Genomic DNA, 16,725 nt, shown 5'->3' with positions numbered 1-16,725 from the left:
CTCTACTTCAGCTCCGCCCCTCTCCGTTTCCACTAGCCCCCCCTCAAGCCCCGCCCCTCCCTCCCAGCCCCTCCCCGTTTCCTCCAGCCCCCGCCCACCTGCCTCCTCCAGCCTCGCCCTTCTTCGACCCCTCCCCTCCCAGCCCCTCCCCGTCTCCTCCAGCCCCTCCCCTCCCAGCCCCTCCCCGTCCCCTCCAGCCCCTCCCACCCACCTCCAGCCCCGCCCCTCCGGCCCCTCCCGGCCTCCTCTAACCCCTCCTCCTCAGCCCCTCCCCACCGGGCCCGGCTCTCCAGGGCGCTGGGCCTGGCCGCGGGGCGGCCGTGCGCGTGCGCGGAGCTGAGTCCGGCTGGGCCGCAGCCCCGTGGCCCGCGCCAGCGGTGGGCATCGGACGGAGCCCGGACGGAGCCCGGCCGGGCCGCGACACCGTGGGATGGCGCAGACGGCCATGTCCGAGACCTACGGTAGACGGCTGGGCGCGGGATCCGGAGCGGGGCCGCGGGAGTCCCGGGAGGTCGGCGCCAGGGCGGGGACCGGGGTCGCGGGTCCTGGCCAGGCCTGGATTTCTGGGGGCCCGGGAACGAGCTGGGCTCTGGCGGTCTGGGTGTCCGTAGTTGGGCCGGGATCTGGGGGGGTCTGAGCTGGGCCTGGATCTCGGGGTGTCCGGGATACGGCCGGGTTCTCGGAGTGACTGGGACAGGGCCAGGGTCTCATGATGTCTGAGCTGGGCCGGGATCTAGGGGTGAGTGGGGCAGGGCCTGGATCTCGGGGTGTCCGGGATACGGCGCGGATCTCGGGGTGACTGGGGCAGGGCCGGGATCGCGAGGTATGGGGGGGGCAGGGCCGGGATCTGGGGTGTCTGAGCTGGGTCGGGATCTCGGGATATGGGGGGCAGGGCCTGGATCTCCGGGTGCCTGGAGCAGGGCCGGGATCTCGGGGTCCCGCCCGGCGCGGGGCCAGGCTGGGCCAGCGCTGTTTCAGGTTTTCTCCTGCGTTTGCCAGGTGTTCCAACCTTGTTTTCTCCGCGTCCTATTTAAAATCTCAGGGTCTGGGAGCTAGTGTGGGGACAGGGTACCCCTGGCACCTCTGTGGCCTGGGAGGAAGGCGTGGGCCATGCCTGCATGCCGGAGTGCTCTGCAGACACCCCTCTTTGCCTTTCCTGGCCCGGAATCTCTCTTTGCACTGGGATTACAATGAGTCGCAGACCGAGGAGGCCTCTCCCTTCCCAGGCCTCTGGCTTCACGGTTCTCCCTCTCCCCCATGGCTCTTACTCCTCCTCTCTGGCTTTTTAGCCTGATCTAGGTTGCATTATGGCTATTTATAAGCATACCTCCTTTTCGTGACCATAAAACTTGGAAGCTAAAGCCTGTTTTATCTTTGTTCTCCCAGCTTCGTGTGTGTGTGTGTGTGTGTGTGTGTGTGTGCGCGCATTTTATACATGAAGCTTCCCAGTACACGTACACGTGTGGGATTGCTTTTTCTTATCCCCTGCGTGGTAAGAATGACTCCTATCAGAGTTGAGACCCATCTGCTAGCTGGGTTTTAGGTGCATGTACATGTATCCTCAGGTTGGGACTTTGATCTGCAGGAAGGCTGCTTTGTGTTGGACCTCAGAACTGGGTGTGGTGAATCACTCCTATAATCCAAACTACTTGGGAGTCAAAGGTCCAGTGGATTGTGGTTCAGAGTCAAACCTGACAAAAAATTAGTAGGACTCCCATCTCAATAAGACAGGTGTGATGGTTCACAACTGTCACCCCAGTTACTTTGAGGCCTTCTGTAGGAAGATGGAGGTCTGATACCAGCCCCTGGCAAAAACAGGGAGTGCTACTTGGAAAGGAAAAAGGGTGTAGGACATGGCTCAAGTGCAGAATACCTGTGTAGCCAGCACAAAGCCCACAACCATACACACACACACACACACACACACACACACACACACACACACACACGAGCAGATCAGCCCCCTCTCTCCTTCCAGTCCTGTGTGCGGTTGGTACTATGATGCCAGGAGTGCTCCAAGCACTGTGGCTCTGGGAAGCCCACAGTCTAGAGAGGAGTGGAGTGTTAATCCAGTTGTGACACTAATGGTTGAATAATGAAAAACAAGGTGGGGGCTCGAGGGGGTTCTGAAGGAATGTGGTCTGCCCCAGACCCCTCAGGGAGGGTAGGGTCGGCAGGCAGAACTGCAGTAGCTTCCTGTGGGGTGTGGGTGGCCCCACAGCCAAGAAGGGGGGAGCAGCGGGGCCTTGGAAGCTTGGAATTTGAGAGGTAGGGTCCCCAGGAAGGGTGGGTGCTGAGCACACACTCCAGGTTCACCCCACCCTCCCACTCCCTCTGGTGACATGGGGCGTGACACCATGTCCACTCATGCAGAAGAGCTGGTGACTGTCGGAACCATAGTGTCCACCCTGCCAGTGACCTTCAAGTGGTCAGACACTTCTACGGAGAACCACAGTCATAAACGTCACTAGCAAAATATGCCCTTGAGCCATTTTTATTTTATTTCACATTTGCACTCCTTTCCTTTCACCTGCTTAAAGAACACTAAGGGTAGAAAGTCCAAGCAAGAGATCAGGTCAGGTCAGAGTTGAGCACCTAAACTTTCTTGCAGGAAATGTAATGCTGTAGGAGGCCTCAGACAAATATCACAGACCAACTAACTACTGATCATGAGGCTCTGGACATCACGTTCTTAGTTTATGGTGCCTTCCACATGTGCCTTTACCTTTACTAATTCTGAATCTCATCTTTTCTTTCAATGGAGAAAATTGAAGAGAACTTTTAAAAAAAAACCACAAACTAGTAAAAAAAAATAAAATAAAATAAAATAAACCCAATTAAGCAGACTTTCTACTTACTTTCCAGCCTTGGAAAGAATAAGTGAGCCAGGCACAGTGGCTCATGCCTGTAATCCTAGCTACTCAAGAGGTGGAGATCTGAGGATCGCAGCTTGAAGTGTATAAATATGTTCTCCAAGAACCATCGGAATAACAACAATAGACACAAAAATAAAGAATTGTCTCAGCAAGGCAAGATTTGCTTCTGCAGAAGAATGCACCACCAGCCAAAAACCTGGCCAGCAAGCACACAGAGCAGACAAGCTGTTCCATATTTATCTCTAACACAGCAGGCCCCACTCCTCTGCTCAGATTGGTTGAGCTCAGGTTCACAGTCTGCTGGTGATTGCCTAGTCTGAATAGCATAAAATGTATTGACATAAATAATAGTGCACAAGTAATCTCAAAATGTATTTGCACCCTCTGCTATTTCTTGAATAGTCTGAAGTGTGTCTTAATTCCATCTTGAAAAGAAACCAGTTTTAAGACAAAACCTTACATTTCAAAAATCCTTCCTTATCCCAAAGCATTTCCTCTTTTCCTTAACAAGAGCCTGGTCACTATCCAAAGCAGGAACTTTTAAGCAGCACCCTTTGATAAAAAACACATTTTTTTCTCACAGAAGGCCGGAAAGTCTGTGAGACTCATCTCCAAAAGCACCAAAAGCCAGAAGTGGATCTATGGTTCAAAATGATAGAGTACACAAAAGCTCAGGGACAGCACCCAGGCCATGAGTTCAAGCCCCAGGACTGGCATGGGGGGAAAAAAAGTGTATGACTATTGAAGCTGCCAGCCTACCAAAACCATGGCCATGACTGTCACCTTCACTTGTCATTGGCCACATTTGCCCAGCATTGGTCCTCAAAACAAAACAATCTGGTTCACTCCTTCCAGACATTTGCCTCATGCTTGGCTAAGGAATGTTTGCCTAACCTTTAAGTTCCTTTGTACTCTGGTGTCGTTCTCTTTTCTCATTGTCACTCCCGCAACAGCACTCCTGGACCTAGTCTTTCCTGTGACAGCATTCCTGGACATAGTCTTTCCCGTGACAGCACTCCTGGACCTAGTCTTTCCTGTGACAGCATTCCTGGACCTAGTCTTTCCCGTGACAGCACTCCTGGACCTAGTCTTTCCCGTGACAGCACTCCTGGACCTAGTCTTTCCCGTGACAGCACTCCTGGACCTAGTCTTTCCCATGACAGCACTCCTAGGCTCAGTCTTTCCTGTGACAGCAGGCTCAGTCTTTTGACTCTTTCTACTTAGGTGATCTGGACTAGAATTTCAGGAGTGATATTTAGATGGGATAAGGATGGATGCTATTCATAAGGTGCTAATAAATTATGAATGTGAGAACTATTTTAGAGAGAGGCTTATCATCATTTCATATATAAATTTTTAATCGCACAGAAGAGCAATTTGAGACTTAAGAGCCAAGCATGTCCTGTCTCATAACTGGGAATAGTATATCTAGAATGCATGTTTAGTGATGCCATGGTTTTCTCATTTACCTGCCCAGACCAGAGATGATGGGTGTGACCACCACATAAATGCATATCTGTGCATAGCCTGTGGTGCCTTTTACAGATGTCTCATCATTCAAGACCAGAGGAGAAGGCTCTTTGGGGAGCTGGGAGCAGCTTATCTTAGTAACCTTCTGTTCAGTGCTCTGAGCAGTCCTGAACACGGCTAGCCTCAGGAATGCTGAACCAGGCTTTGATTTGATTCTGTTCAAGAAGTAGTAGATCCTCTTAGGTACACAGTATGAAACAAAAGGCTAGAATAGGAACTGAGAATCTTGTATGTTCTTTATAGTAGAAATCAGAGTGTATTAGTATAAATGCAAGTCTAATTGAAATTCCTCTATTGATTGCCCTGTCCATACTAAAGAGGTCATACAGGCGATCTCTGGGCTTGAAAGTAAGGAAAAATCTCGGGGCTAGGAATGTGGCTTAGTAGAGTGCTTGCCTAGCATGCATGAAGCCCTGGGTTCAGTGCCCAGGCCCTGAGTTCAAGCCCCAGGACTCGCAAAAAAAGAAAAAGAAAAGAAGGAAGGAAGGAAGGAAGGAAGGAAGGAAGGAAGGAAGGAAGGAAGGAAGGAAGGAAGGAAGGAGGAAGGAAGGAAGGAAAGAAGGAAGGAAGGAAGGAAAACTCTGGAACCAACTCACCCAGGCCTCAGGCCTCAGCGGAGTGGGGCGGACCGCCCAATACTGTGCTGTAGACTTGGCTTCAAGGGCCATGTGAGGACCCATACTAGCCCACAGCCACAGCTCTGCTGTGAGCAGAGGACACGGACAGCTCATCTTTCTCAATGAGGGCGTTTTGCACAACGAGCCACAACATCTCAGCCAGACTTGGATGCTGCTGGAGATGAAGGACATTCACCTAGGGCATTGCTTGTGTTTGTAGGCACCCTCCTGCATCCTCTGCCCTGCCACCGTAAGCCCCTGGCAACCACGGACGGCTTGCATTTCCTGTAACTTTGTCATTTCAAGAATGCTACATTAGGGCTGGGAAGGTGGCTCAGTGGTAGAGCGCTTGCCTTGCATGCATGAGGCCCTGGGTTCGATTCCTCAGCACCACATAAAGAAAAAAGCCGGAAGTGGCACTGTGGCTCAAATGGTAGAGCGTTAGCCTTGAGCTGAAGAGCTGAGGGACAGCGCCCAGGCCCAGAGTTCAGGCCCCACGACTGGACCCCCCCAAAAAAAGAATGCTACATTAAGGGAAACGTGAAGTTGTGGTCTGAGGAAGCTGGCTTTCTCGCTCAGTATGCTTCCTATGAATTTAATTGCCTACAAACATTTGGAAATAATGAGAGACTGAATGGCTTGATGTCTGTGTGGCAGTGGTCATTCTGAGCACTGATGATGAGGCTGGGCCCGGGGCCAGTCGCTCTTGTGTCTTACCTGCAGGGAGGGAGGCCAGGGTCTGAGGAGCCTTACTCTGTTCCAGGAAACTATCTGGAGATTATACCTCACGGTCAAATGAGGGACTGCTGAGCAGGGCCTCACAGCCTCAGGAGCAGGGCAGCGTGGGCAGGGGTGGTAGATCAAGAGATGAACACAGCAGTTAGTCCAAGGGAGGGAGAGCTGGCTGTGCTGTTCCAGAATGAGCAGAACAAACATTGTAGGTGAAGACAAAGCGAAGCAAATTGCTGAGAACAGTGTGTGTCCCCAGTGCTGCTTTGTAGTGGAAATAAGACCCTGAATTAGCTATGTGATTGTGGGTGAAGAATTGAGTCAGACGTATTGCATGGAGCTGAACTTGGCCTGGGCTGCTGTTCCTACAGTGACCAATAAGGGAAAAGACCTTGACCCTGCAGGCCTGCAGCGCGGGCACTCACTCGTACCTGCATGCCTGCAGCTGGGAAACTCATACCTGCAGGTCTGCAGCACGGGAACTCACTCCTACCTGCAGATCTGCCATGCGAGAACTTGCATCCATTTCAGAGAAGAAGAGGGCTTCTTTCCTGTAAAAAATAACAGAATTTTCTATGCTGATTTTGCTTGCTGCTTTGTTTGAATAGTGGCTATTAGGCACAGTTTTATCCATGAGCAGTATTCAGCTTTCCAACTTCAAAAGAAGTTGTTCAACAGCACAGCTTGGGAAAAAAATCTCTGAATCAGGAATATAAATGAGATGTGAAGAAGTAAAGTCAATTTTATTGTTTTTACTCTTCTCTTATACTAACATAAGATTTCATTAAATTCAAGACTGGCTCCAGTGGGTAATGCATATAGTCCTGGCTAATCCAGAGGATCTTGGTTTGAAGCCAGCCCTTGCAGAAAAGTCTAAACAACCTGCAAAAAGCTGGGCTGAGAGCCTGGCTCAAGTCCCCTGCCCTGAGGTTAATCCTTGATTAAAAAAAAAAAAAAAAGAATAGATTTGTAGCACCCATTTTAAAGTTACATCTCACAATCTCTCTTTGTCTTTCAGATTTCTTGTTTAAGTTCTTGGTTATCGGAAATGCAGGAACTGGCAAATCTTGCTTACTTCACCAATTTATTGAAAAAAAATGTAAGTAATACCAAACGGCTACTTGTGTTTTCCTTGAAAGTGAATAATTTTGCCAGCATCTGACAAAAATGAGAAATGAATGGGTAAAGAAAGTTGACAGTGCCCTTGATTTTGTAATGTAACTTGTTGAACATGAGCCTGTTACCCTAATGTTGCAAAATTATATTCTTTGTTGTTTTCTTTTTTAGTCAAAGATGATTCAAATCATACAATAGGAGTGGAATTTGGTTCAAAGATAATAAATGTTGGTGGTAAATATGTAAAGTTACAAATATGGGACACAGCAGGACAAGAACGATTCAGGTAGACTCTTCTCTTAAGTTGATAAAGATATTGGAAATCAATGTATTCTCTCACTATGTAAAATGTCAAAGCCTTCCCCTGGACTAAGTTCAGACACCAGCCTGGTGAGCTGAGTGTGTACAGACACATCAGGAGTACTGGGCACACACTGCTTTTAGACTGAAGCCAGAACAAAGAACTGGTGCAAGTGTTTTTGTTTTCTACACTTTCTTTCTTTGTTTGTTTCCATTTCCTGGAGTTCATTAAGATAATTACTATTTTCTATGATCAGAGGCACAGAGGTCTTGCACCTTTGTGTGCCTCCCCTAAGAATGCCACCTTTGGTCTCACTGTATGTGAATGCCTAGAATCCTGTATCTTTTTTCTTTTTTTTTTTTTGTCAGTCCTGGAGCTTGAACTCTGGACTTGGGCGCTGTCCCTGTGCTCTTCAGCTCAAGGTGAGCACTCTACCGCTTGAGCCACAGCACCACTTCTGGTTTTCAGGTGGTTTATTGGAGATAAGAATCTCACGGACTTTCTTGCCCGGGCTGGCTTTGAACCTCAGATCTCAGCCTCCTGAGTAGCTAGGATTACAGGCCTGAGCCACCGGTGGCACCTGGCTGAGTCCTGTTATATTTAATTTAATCTGTGTGTGTGTGTGTGCGCATGCACACGTGGGCACACGCATGCACACATGCACCAATACTGAGACTTGGGCTCAGAGCCTTTTACTCTGGGTTGGCTTTTCCTGTGCAAGGCTGGCACTCTACCACTTGAGCCATGCCTCCACTTCCTATACTTTCTTTCTGAAGATGAATTTTTAAGGTGCTCCTCTGGGGATGTGTTCAGCTAACTGGACCACATTCTGTGGCCAATATGGATCCCAAGGACCTTCTCCCCCCTGTGCTTTTGTGACAGTGCAGGCAGAGCAAGGAGGGAAGGGGAGCATGCAGGGCAATGTGACTGGGGCGCCGGCTAGAGGCCAGGCAGCTCCTCTCTGGGTCCCCCCTTTGCCCTGAGCAAGGTGGGGAGCAGCACAGGGCACAGGAAAGTGGAGGCTTACAGAGAAGCCAGGAACTTACCCAGTGCCCTCCTAGCACGCGGGTCAGCCTCTGGTCACCACACACCTGGCCTCCCAGTGCCCTCCCAGCACACGGGAAAGCCTCTGTCCACTGGACACATCTCTGTCCACTCCAAGATGCCCTCACTTGAGAGGAAGCGTCCTGCTTGCTGCCACCTAGCATGGCCTTCTCCCCATCCTCACTGTGATACAACTTTTCCAGAAAACACATTGATGTCGATCTCTTGAGTCAGTTCTCAGTGCCCGTCCCTATGTTGTGGTTCATGAAGAAAATGAGGTTTTATGGGTGTGGAACACTGGAGGATCTTGACTGATTGAAAACAAAACCCACGTCATTCTTCCTCCAGGTCTGTGACAAGAAGCTACTACAGAGGAGCGGCCGGGGCACTCCTGGTCTACGACATCACCAGGTAAGCCAGCACGGTTGCTGAGGCCCCCGGGGGTCTGTGTCCCGCCATCTTGGTGAGAGTCCCTGTACATGTGTATTGTGTGGCTAGCGCCCTTTTGGTGATGTCTTGGAGGTTTTTAGTTAGTCCTAACCACCATTCTGCAAGGGAGAGACGTGCTTTGAAGCTGCGGGTAGACAGAGCACTCCTGCTTTTTTATACTTTATTCCATGCTGGGCACTTACCTTGAGGTCCACAGAGCTCTGTTATAGGAGCGGACCCAGGGGCTGAGGACACAGACGCTGGGCTTGTGTGGCTGGCTTCAGAGTCCAGCTCTGGTCACTGGTTCTGGGACCCCTGCTGGCTGGGCCTCAGCTGGATGGACTCAGTTTCCTCATCTGTAAGATCATCTGTAATAATCATGTTATTACCATAGCTAGCGGTACGCCATATTAGAACCATTATAACTGATGACCCTGGAGGCACCACAAGTCTCAGATGGTAGCTAGAAAGTGTACATGTCGGTGCCTGTCAGCAACATGTGACAGCTTGATGGAACTAATGAGTAATATTAAATGTCAAGCCTCGGCTGCTCTGGCCACATTTCCAACACTCCATGCCCCATGTGGCTGGTGACAATGGGACCAGCTTTCACACAAAGTGGGGTTCCTGCCCACGAGGAAATCCCACCCACAGTGCTGACCCAGATTTGTGACACTGTCCTGGAAACGTCTGGTCCTTCCTGGAGAGAGCTGTCCAGGAAGCAGGCGGCATATGGCTACCTTCTCCAGAGAGGTGGCCACTCCTGGCACCTGCCTCCTGCCCTTCCTCGAATGACAAGACTTGCTCAAGTATAAAGGCCTCTGCCATCACTTGTGCCTGTCTTAGACACAGGAGGCCATTCAGCAGGTCCTGCCAGAGTCAGTCCTGTAGTGGGCAAGCCCTGTCAGCCAGTCCTGTAGTAGACAGGCCACATCAGAGTCAGTGCTGTAGTGGACAAGCCACGTCAGGTCTGCCGAGCTGACACTGAGGCCTGCCTGGGCCCTGGCATCTGAGAGCCGGGTTGATGATCTGTCACTGAGCCCCACTGGAGCTGTGTGGAGCGAGCAAGGTGCCTGCACATGCACAGGCCTGCCAGGTGGCAGTGGTCAGCATTAGCACGTGTCCAGCACAGGCCTCAAGCACTCAGAGAGATCTGGGAACAGATAATGATTCCCTTCTTCTTTGGAACTCTGACTGGGCAGACAAAAGCAAAGCACCTGCCTTAGCATCATATTTTGCTGAAAAGGAAAGGACACACACCCAGCAGTATGGCCTATGTATGTTCAGGTTGCTGGTTTACCCCTGAGGCATTGCTGCCCTTCTAGGAGACATTGAAAGTCAGTGTGCATAGTGAGAATGACTGGAAAGAGTTGCTAGTTTATAAAATACATGTATTATTTCCACAATCTTATGTCACACAGCCGAGAAACCTACAATGCGCTTACTAATTGGTTAACAGATGCCAGAATGCTGGCCAGCCAGAGCATCGTGATTATCCTGTGCGGGAACAAGAAGGACCTGGACGGGGACCGGGAAGTCACCTTCCTCGAAGCCTCCAGGTTCGCACAGGAGAATGGCAAGTGACCTGCCTCTTATAGCTTCTGAAAGGGGAGATTTGGGGGCCAGGCATTTCGTTGGCTTTAAAACTCCTCCTGGTGTTTGGGGATTAAATTATATTAGAAAATGTGGAATTTCCATCATAAATTTAGGCTTATTGAGTGTATTTACATTACACTGCCTTGGGCCTACAAAGTTACTATACACCAGGTGCTGGTGGCTCACACCTGTAATCCTAGCTACTCAGGCTGAGATATGAGGATCACAGTTCAAAGTTAGCATAGGCAGGAACATCTATAAGATTCTTATCTCTAATAAACTATTCAGAAAAAGCTGGAAGTGGTGCTATGGCTCAATGGTAGAATGCTAGCCTTGAGCAAAAGAAACTCAGGGACAGCGTGTAGGCCCTAAGTTCAAGCCCCAGGACACCACGAACACACACACACACACACACACAGACATACACACGTGCACGCGCATACACACAATATACTGAAGAAAGCAAATGCATTAACATTCTTTAATGACTTTTCAGCCTAGAATCTCTGGATACAGAGGTCTTGGGACAGAGCAGTTTTTATGTAGTTTGAAACCAAATTGGTGAAATATTCACCTTAAATAGAAAGGAAAATAGTTGTATAAACTTGGATGGGCGGCTTTATTTTTCTCATGATGCCAGCCATTTGGTTGTACGTGACTTTGAAATTTTCATTTTCCATTCGGAATAGACATACTGCCACATAAAATAAGTGCTTGCTAGGGAGAGCAGAGTGATTTAAAATTCAGATGTCTTAAATAACTTTAGGAAGTAGAGGAGTGGCTGAAGGGATAGATTGTCAGTCTTGAATGGAAAAATTACCTAATTAGAGTGTGAGAGCCTGAGGGCAAGTACCAGTAACAGGACACAATAACAACAGCTTTCGTTCTGAAAGTACTCCAGAACTAGAATATAATAACGTCAGTTTTGATTGGACTCTGGGGTAGAATTGGATCTTTCTGCTCAACAGGTTTTCTGCTGACAGGAGAGTGGTCCATACCCCTACAGCTGTTTACATGGAGGCATTGCGAACAGAGCCAACACTCATGTGAGAGAGTTGGGAAGGGCTGCTTCTGCCAGGCAGGACTAGAGATCGGGAGGCTGTTCACCCCTGCTCTGGGGATGAAAGGAGAATTGGTTTTGTAAGGCTTCCTCATGTGCTGCATGGCAAATGGCATCACAGCCCCCCAGCAAGCGTGAATGCCATAGGTAGTACAGATCGTTGAGAGAAGGAAATTAGGGGCTGGAGGCATAGCTTGGTTGGTAAAATGCAAGCCAGTGAGCAAAAGTGTAGGGAGCAGGTTCAAGTCCTAGCCTTGGAACTAAAGAGAGAGAGAGAGAGAGAAGGACATTATGGCTGGATATAAATCAAGGCCTTAGATTGCCATTTCAGCTAGCCTCCTTCCTGACACGCACTGGCTTATGAAAGCCAGCCTTTCATCTTGTCCACAGGTTGGGCCAAGCACAAAGCAATAATTACTGATCAGAAAAGGTTATATTCCCTTTAGCGTTTCTTAGAACAAATTGAACGTTCACCAGCTTTGTGTTTATAAAAGATGGGAGCTGGGCACCAGTGGCTCAGGCCTAATACTATCTACTTGGGAGGCTAAAGTACAGAGCACTTTGGCTTGAAACCAGCCCAACTAGAAAAATCCACAAAACTCCATCTCCAAAATAAAAAAAATAAAACAGCAATATCCCAACTACCCAAAAGGTTTAGCTCTGATAATCAAAACCAGCCCAGGCAGACAAACCCAAGAGACTCAGCATCAATTAGCCAGCAAAAAAGCCAGAACTAGAGGCATGGTTCAAGTGGAAAATGCTAAATGTGATCAGAAAAACCCAACCAAAAGTATGAGGCCCTGAGGTAAAGCCCTACCACTAGCACAAAACAAACAAGACAGCATCAGGTGCTGGTGGCTCATGCCTGAAATTTACCTCCTGAGGAGACTGAGGACTGAGGATCATGGTTCAAAGCCAACCTAGTCAGGAAAGCCCATGAGACTCTTATCTCCAATTAACCACCAGAAAACTGAAAGTGGCAATGTGGATCAAGTGGTAGAGCACTAGCCCAGAGCAAAAGAAGTCAGAGACAGTGCCCAGACCCTGAGTTCAATCCCTACAACTGACTACAAAAAACAACAGCAGCAGCAAAAAGCCAAACTGCCTTAGGAGGTAGAACACCAGCCAGCCAACCAAGTCTGAGGCCCTGAGTTCAAACCTCCAGACCAGACAAGCCAGTGAGGAGAGGGTTTGGGGTGATGAATTCTAGTCTAAGAGAATGATAAACAGCCTCTTTGTAGTTAAAAATCTTGTAAACATGCCTCCATGTCTTGTTTGGTGTCCCCTTTAGAGCTGATGTTCCTAGAAACCAGCGCACTGACAGGAGAGAACGTAGAAGAAGCTTTTATGCAATGTGCAAGAAAAATACTTAACAAAATTGAATCAGGTAAAAAAAAAAAAGCCTTTTTCTGGACACTTTCATGTAGGTTTTCTGTGGTTTTCTGGCCATGTATGTTACCTTTGGCACTTTTCCCAGCAAAGCATACTCTCTCTGCACCTGCCAGTCTGAAGTTGAAGTGACAGGTTTGAGGGTCCTGTGCCCACTTGCCAGGACAGCTTCTACAAGGGACATGGGTTCACTGCCTAGGAAGAGAGCATCTGGGCTGGAGCCCATGGGGCAGGCTTACCCTGACAGCCACGTCATTGGGTGGTCAGTCAAGAAGGAAGAGCAGGTGGCTGGGCTGCCACAATGTTGATCCCGTTGAAATGGTCACCTTTGAGGCAGGGTCGGCTGGGCAAGGCTAGGGAGGGACTACGGCACTGGTTGCTGCAAGCTGGGTACCACGGCTGTGTGGTTGACAATAACTGTTGTTACACTAGCCAGCGGGCTTCAACTGACATCTCATTGTTGCTTCAGTGGGAATGTTTGTTGTCGGTCATCAGGCCTGAGCTCAGGACCTGGCCACTGTCACTGAGCTCTTTCACTCAAAGCTAGCACTCTGCCACTTTGAGCCACAGCCTCACTTTCAGTTTTGGGTTTTCTGGTGGCTCATTGGAGATCAGTCTCACAGAATTTCCTGCCTGAGCTAGCTTTGAACTGTGATCCTCAGATCTCAGCTTCCTGAGTCACTAGGATGACAGGTGTGAGCCACCAGCGCCCGGTTTCAGTGAGAATTTTTAAACAGTCTGTCAGTGGTCAGCTAACAGAGTATTACATGATTGTCACCCAGTAACTTGGATTTTTTACTTAAATGTTGCCACAAGTAAATGTGGGCATTTTAATGTCCTCACATATTTGAGCACCTCTGGAGGCAGTGCACCCCTGAGGTCCCATCAACTTAGGGGGCTGCCAGACCACTTGTGCCCAGGGGTGTGAGGCCAGCTGGGCTGGACCGGGAGACCCATCTCAACAACACGCAGCTGTTCGTTGCCACGTGTTATCAGAATGAGAAGTCACAACCTTTGCCCTTAAGAAACTTTCATGGGAGAGACAGAGTGCTGCGAGGAGGGCAGCCTTCCGCAGACAGAGGATGGAAGTCGCCCAGATAGGGCAAGTGTGAGGAAGAGAACAGCCCCGCAGGTGAGGGGCGCAGGGACACTGGGCGACAGCGGCCAGCCTGGGGAATGGAGATCACCTTCCAGGTCACATTTTCTCAGCCTGGCTGTGCGGCAGCCACTGGGTGTGTTGATAGTCCTGGTCCCCAGCAGCCCCTGGGTCGATGCTGCAGAATCGGTGGGGCTGGCAGGTCAGTGTTTCCGGACACTTCCACAACTGCTGTCCATGCAGGGGAAGCCTCTGAGAACAGGTAGGGGCTGGGGAGCCAGGCTGGCAGCTCTGTGAGGACCAACTACTGGGGGCAGGTGCATGGATCCTGGTATGACCAAGGAAAGCTTGGGCTGCCCTGTCTACCTAGGAGCATGATGAGCTGAACAAAGCTAGGCACTGGAGGCTGAGATCTGAGAATCACGGTTCAAAGCCAGCCCAGGCAGAAGAGCCCATGAGACCCTTATCTCCAGTTAACCAAAAAGCTCGTAGTGGAGCTATGGCTCAAGTGGTAGAACATTGGCCTTGAGCAAAAGTGCTCAGCGACAGCACCCAGGCCCTGAGTCCAAGCCCCAGGACAGATTAAGCTGAACCCAGGGAATGTGGTCCTCGAGGAGGGGCTGGTAGGGCTTGTCCCATTCTCCCAATCATGGCTGCACAGAAGAGCAATGTTCAGCGTGTACTAACAGAACTGCTTCTAGTGGGGGAACAATGTTCCGCTTTGTTTAATTTTACGTTGACTTTTTTGTGTATATATAACATATTCATATTATGAATGTATAAATGCAAACAATATGAAGAGTATGCAAGCCAGGCGCTGTTGGCTCACACCTGTAATCCTACTCAGGAAGCTGAGATCTGAGGGTGGCAGTCTGAAGGCAACCTGGGCAGGAAAGTCCATGAGATTCTCATCTCCAGTTAGCTGTGGCTCAAAGAGCAAAAAAGCTCAGGGATAGCACTCAGGCCCTAAGTTCAAACCGTACAATGGACCAAAAAAGAGTATGCAATAAAAGTCCCCCTCGATTGCTTGCTGCCCCCTCCGCCCCCCACCCCGCCCCAGCCTCGCAGACTCTTTGAAGTGGGATGGGTCACTGGTCCTGTGACTACCCCACCACCACCAGTGATACATAGCTCCCACACAAGCACAGGTTTGTGTTCTTCCTCTTTCCTCCGTGCCTGGTGCTCTGAATCTGCTAGTTTGGGGACCACAGCATTTGTGACCATTCTTGCTAAAAATGCTTGTGTGGTCCTCAGGTGAGCTGGACCCTGAGAGAATGGGCTCTGGCATCCAGTACGGCGATGCTGCCCTGAGACAGCTGCGGTCCCCCAGACGCACACAGGCCCCCAGTGCACAGGAATGCGGCTGCTAGGCCGCGACGCAAGGTGGGTGCCTGACTGAGGAGGAGGAGGAGGGCGGACAGGAAGCCGCCGGGACGGGAGAGGACAGTGTGAGCACGGGACTTACGCTGTGCAGGATGGGAAGGCAGGATGGGCAGCCTGGGCCAAGGATCTTAGGCTGGAACCCTCCTCCCTTCACGGAGGAGGCCTCCACGAATGGCTTCTTGCTAAAACCAACAAACTTTCCATTTAACTTTTCAAAGCTTCCTCTTTTCTATTTATTGCTATGGACTTCTTATAGTTAGCATTATCTAGCATGTGTAAGTAACCATTCAACAAGAGATGTTCATTAATTCAGGCTCCGGCTATCTATCTACATACATACATATGTATGTATGTATGTATATATATATATATATATATAATTTTGCAGTTACAACCATACAGAATTCTAATTGTTGCTAATGTTTTCCAGTTTCTACCATGGTATCAGGACATAGCTGCTGGAAGGTGAAGAATCTGATGTTTTTCCTGCCATCTTTTTCTACTCTGTGCAGTAGATCATTGTGAGGAAACAGCAATGCCCGCTGGAGGATGGCCCGGCCTCTGTGTAATAACTCTGACTCGATGGACAGTATCATCAGATGTGTACATGTGTGTGGAAACTCAGTGGACAATTCTACTAAACATGTTCATGTATGTAACCTGTATGTAGAACTCTGGCCGCACCTTCCCTCCCACCTGACATTTCCGTTGTAGCTCTGTTCCAAACACATCTTGCACATTTCCAAGGCATGTATCTGATATATGATAGGATAGAAAATTGCGCTAAATGTTTAATTTTTTTAATCACAGGAACTGAAATTGGTGAGTGAGGTGTGTTTTTTTTCTCAGCGTGTTGGTTATATTTATGACCTGATAGGTAAGGACTCTGGCACCACTAATCAGTGCACTACTTACTTAATTCTGCTTATTCCATTCTACACTGTTGGTGTGTTCCACACTCAAAACGCCAGATCAGTAGTCACTGGCTAGCATCCAAAATGCAATGGAAAGTGGGTTTCCTGTGAACTGTCTTATAAGCCAGCTGTAAGGAGACCACAGATCCTGTGTTGCACTGTGTCCTCCTTATCCTGTAACCAATAAACAAATGTTGCTGGACGCCAGACCTCAGTGCCTGCGATCAGTGATGTCCCCACCTCGGAGAAACAGACGGAAGTGGTTTGGTTTTGGACAATTCATGGAAAATGTATGAATACATCCTACAAAACATTACATTTTCAAAAACCTCTTAATGTCTCCTTTAGGAGAACTAATTTTCTAGGAAAAGGTTATAAAGGTCATTTAGACTTGAGATTATAGTTTTTTTAGATCCACACATGTGAAAATGAGAACATCATAGTTTGGGATCTACACTGAGTTGGTTGAAAACACAGCTTGCAGCTTCTTGAAGAGTTTTCGGGATCATTAAGAACATGGGTAACTGCTTAAAGACTCATGCTAAAATTCAATTTGTATTGTGGCATGGAGGATTATGGTTCACTTTCTTTCCCTTTTTTTTGGAAGAAATAATTAGAACTTTTAAACACCTATGAACTTTTTCT

At 49.0% G+C, this 16,725-nt stretch overlaps 1 protein-coding gene across 1 annotated transcript; it reads left to right on the top strand.

The window, feature by feature from the left end:
• The first annotated feature begins 353 nt into the window (after positions 1–353).
• On the top strand, positions 354–16,404 carry Rab4a (RAB4A, member RAS oncogene family). The gene is made up of 8 exons (XM_042686040.1): positions 354–461; positions 6,771–6,851; positions 7,040–7,154; positions 8,562–8,624; positions 10,064–10,218; positions 12,590–12,685; positions 15,038–15,166; positions 15,597–16,404. Exons 1-7 carry the CDS (start codon positions 431–433, stop codon positions 15,151–15,153), a joined length of 657 nt encoding a protein of 218 aa, XP_042541974.1. The 5' UTR covers positions 354–430; the 3' UTR covers positions 15,154–15,166; positions 15,597–16,404.
• The last annotated feature ends 321 nt before the right edge of the window (positions 16,405–16,725 follow it).

Source organism: Dipodomys spectabilis, unplaced genomic scaffold (genome assembly GCF_019054845.1).
Source record: "Dipodomys spectabilis isolate Male_0828 unplaced genomic scaffold, ASM1905484v1 ptg000096l, whole genome shotgun sequence".
Taxonomy (NCBI): Eukaryota; Metazoa; Chordata; class Mammalia; order Rodentia; family Heteromyidae; genus Dipodomys; species Dipodomys spectabilis.
Note: the sequence above shows the minus strand (reverse complement) of the source record. Positions and strands in the feature narration are given on the sequence as shown.

What these genes read in the sequence shown, in the direction of transcription:
- Rab4a (XM_042686040.1), top strand. Translation starts at nt 431, where the DNA reads ATGGCGCAGACGGCCATGTCCGAGACCTACG. An exon ending in GGCCATGTCCGAGACCTACG is followed by an intron (nt 462 to 6,770) that starts GTAGACGGCTGG and finishes TTTGTCTTTCAG; the next exon opens with ATTTCTTGTTTAAGTTCTTG. An exon ending in CTGGTCTACGACATCACCAG is followed by an intron (nt 8,625 to 10,063) that starts GTAAGCCAGCAC and finishes TATGTCACACAG; the next exon opens with CCGAGAAACCTACAATGCGC.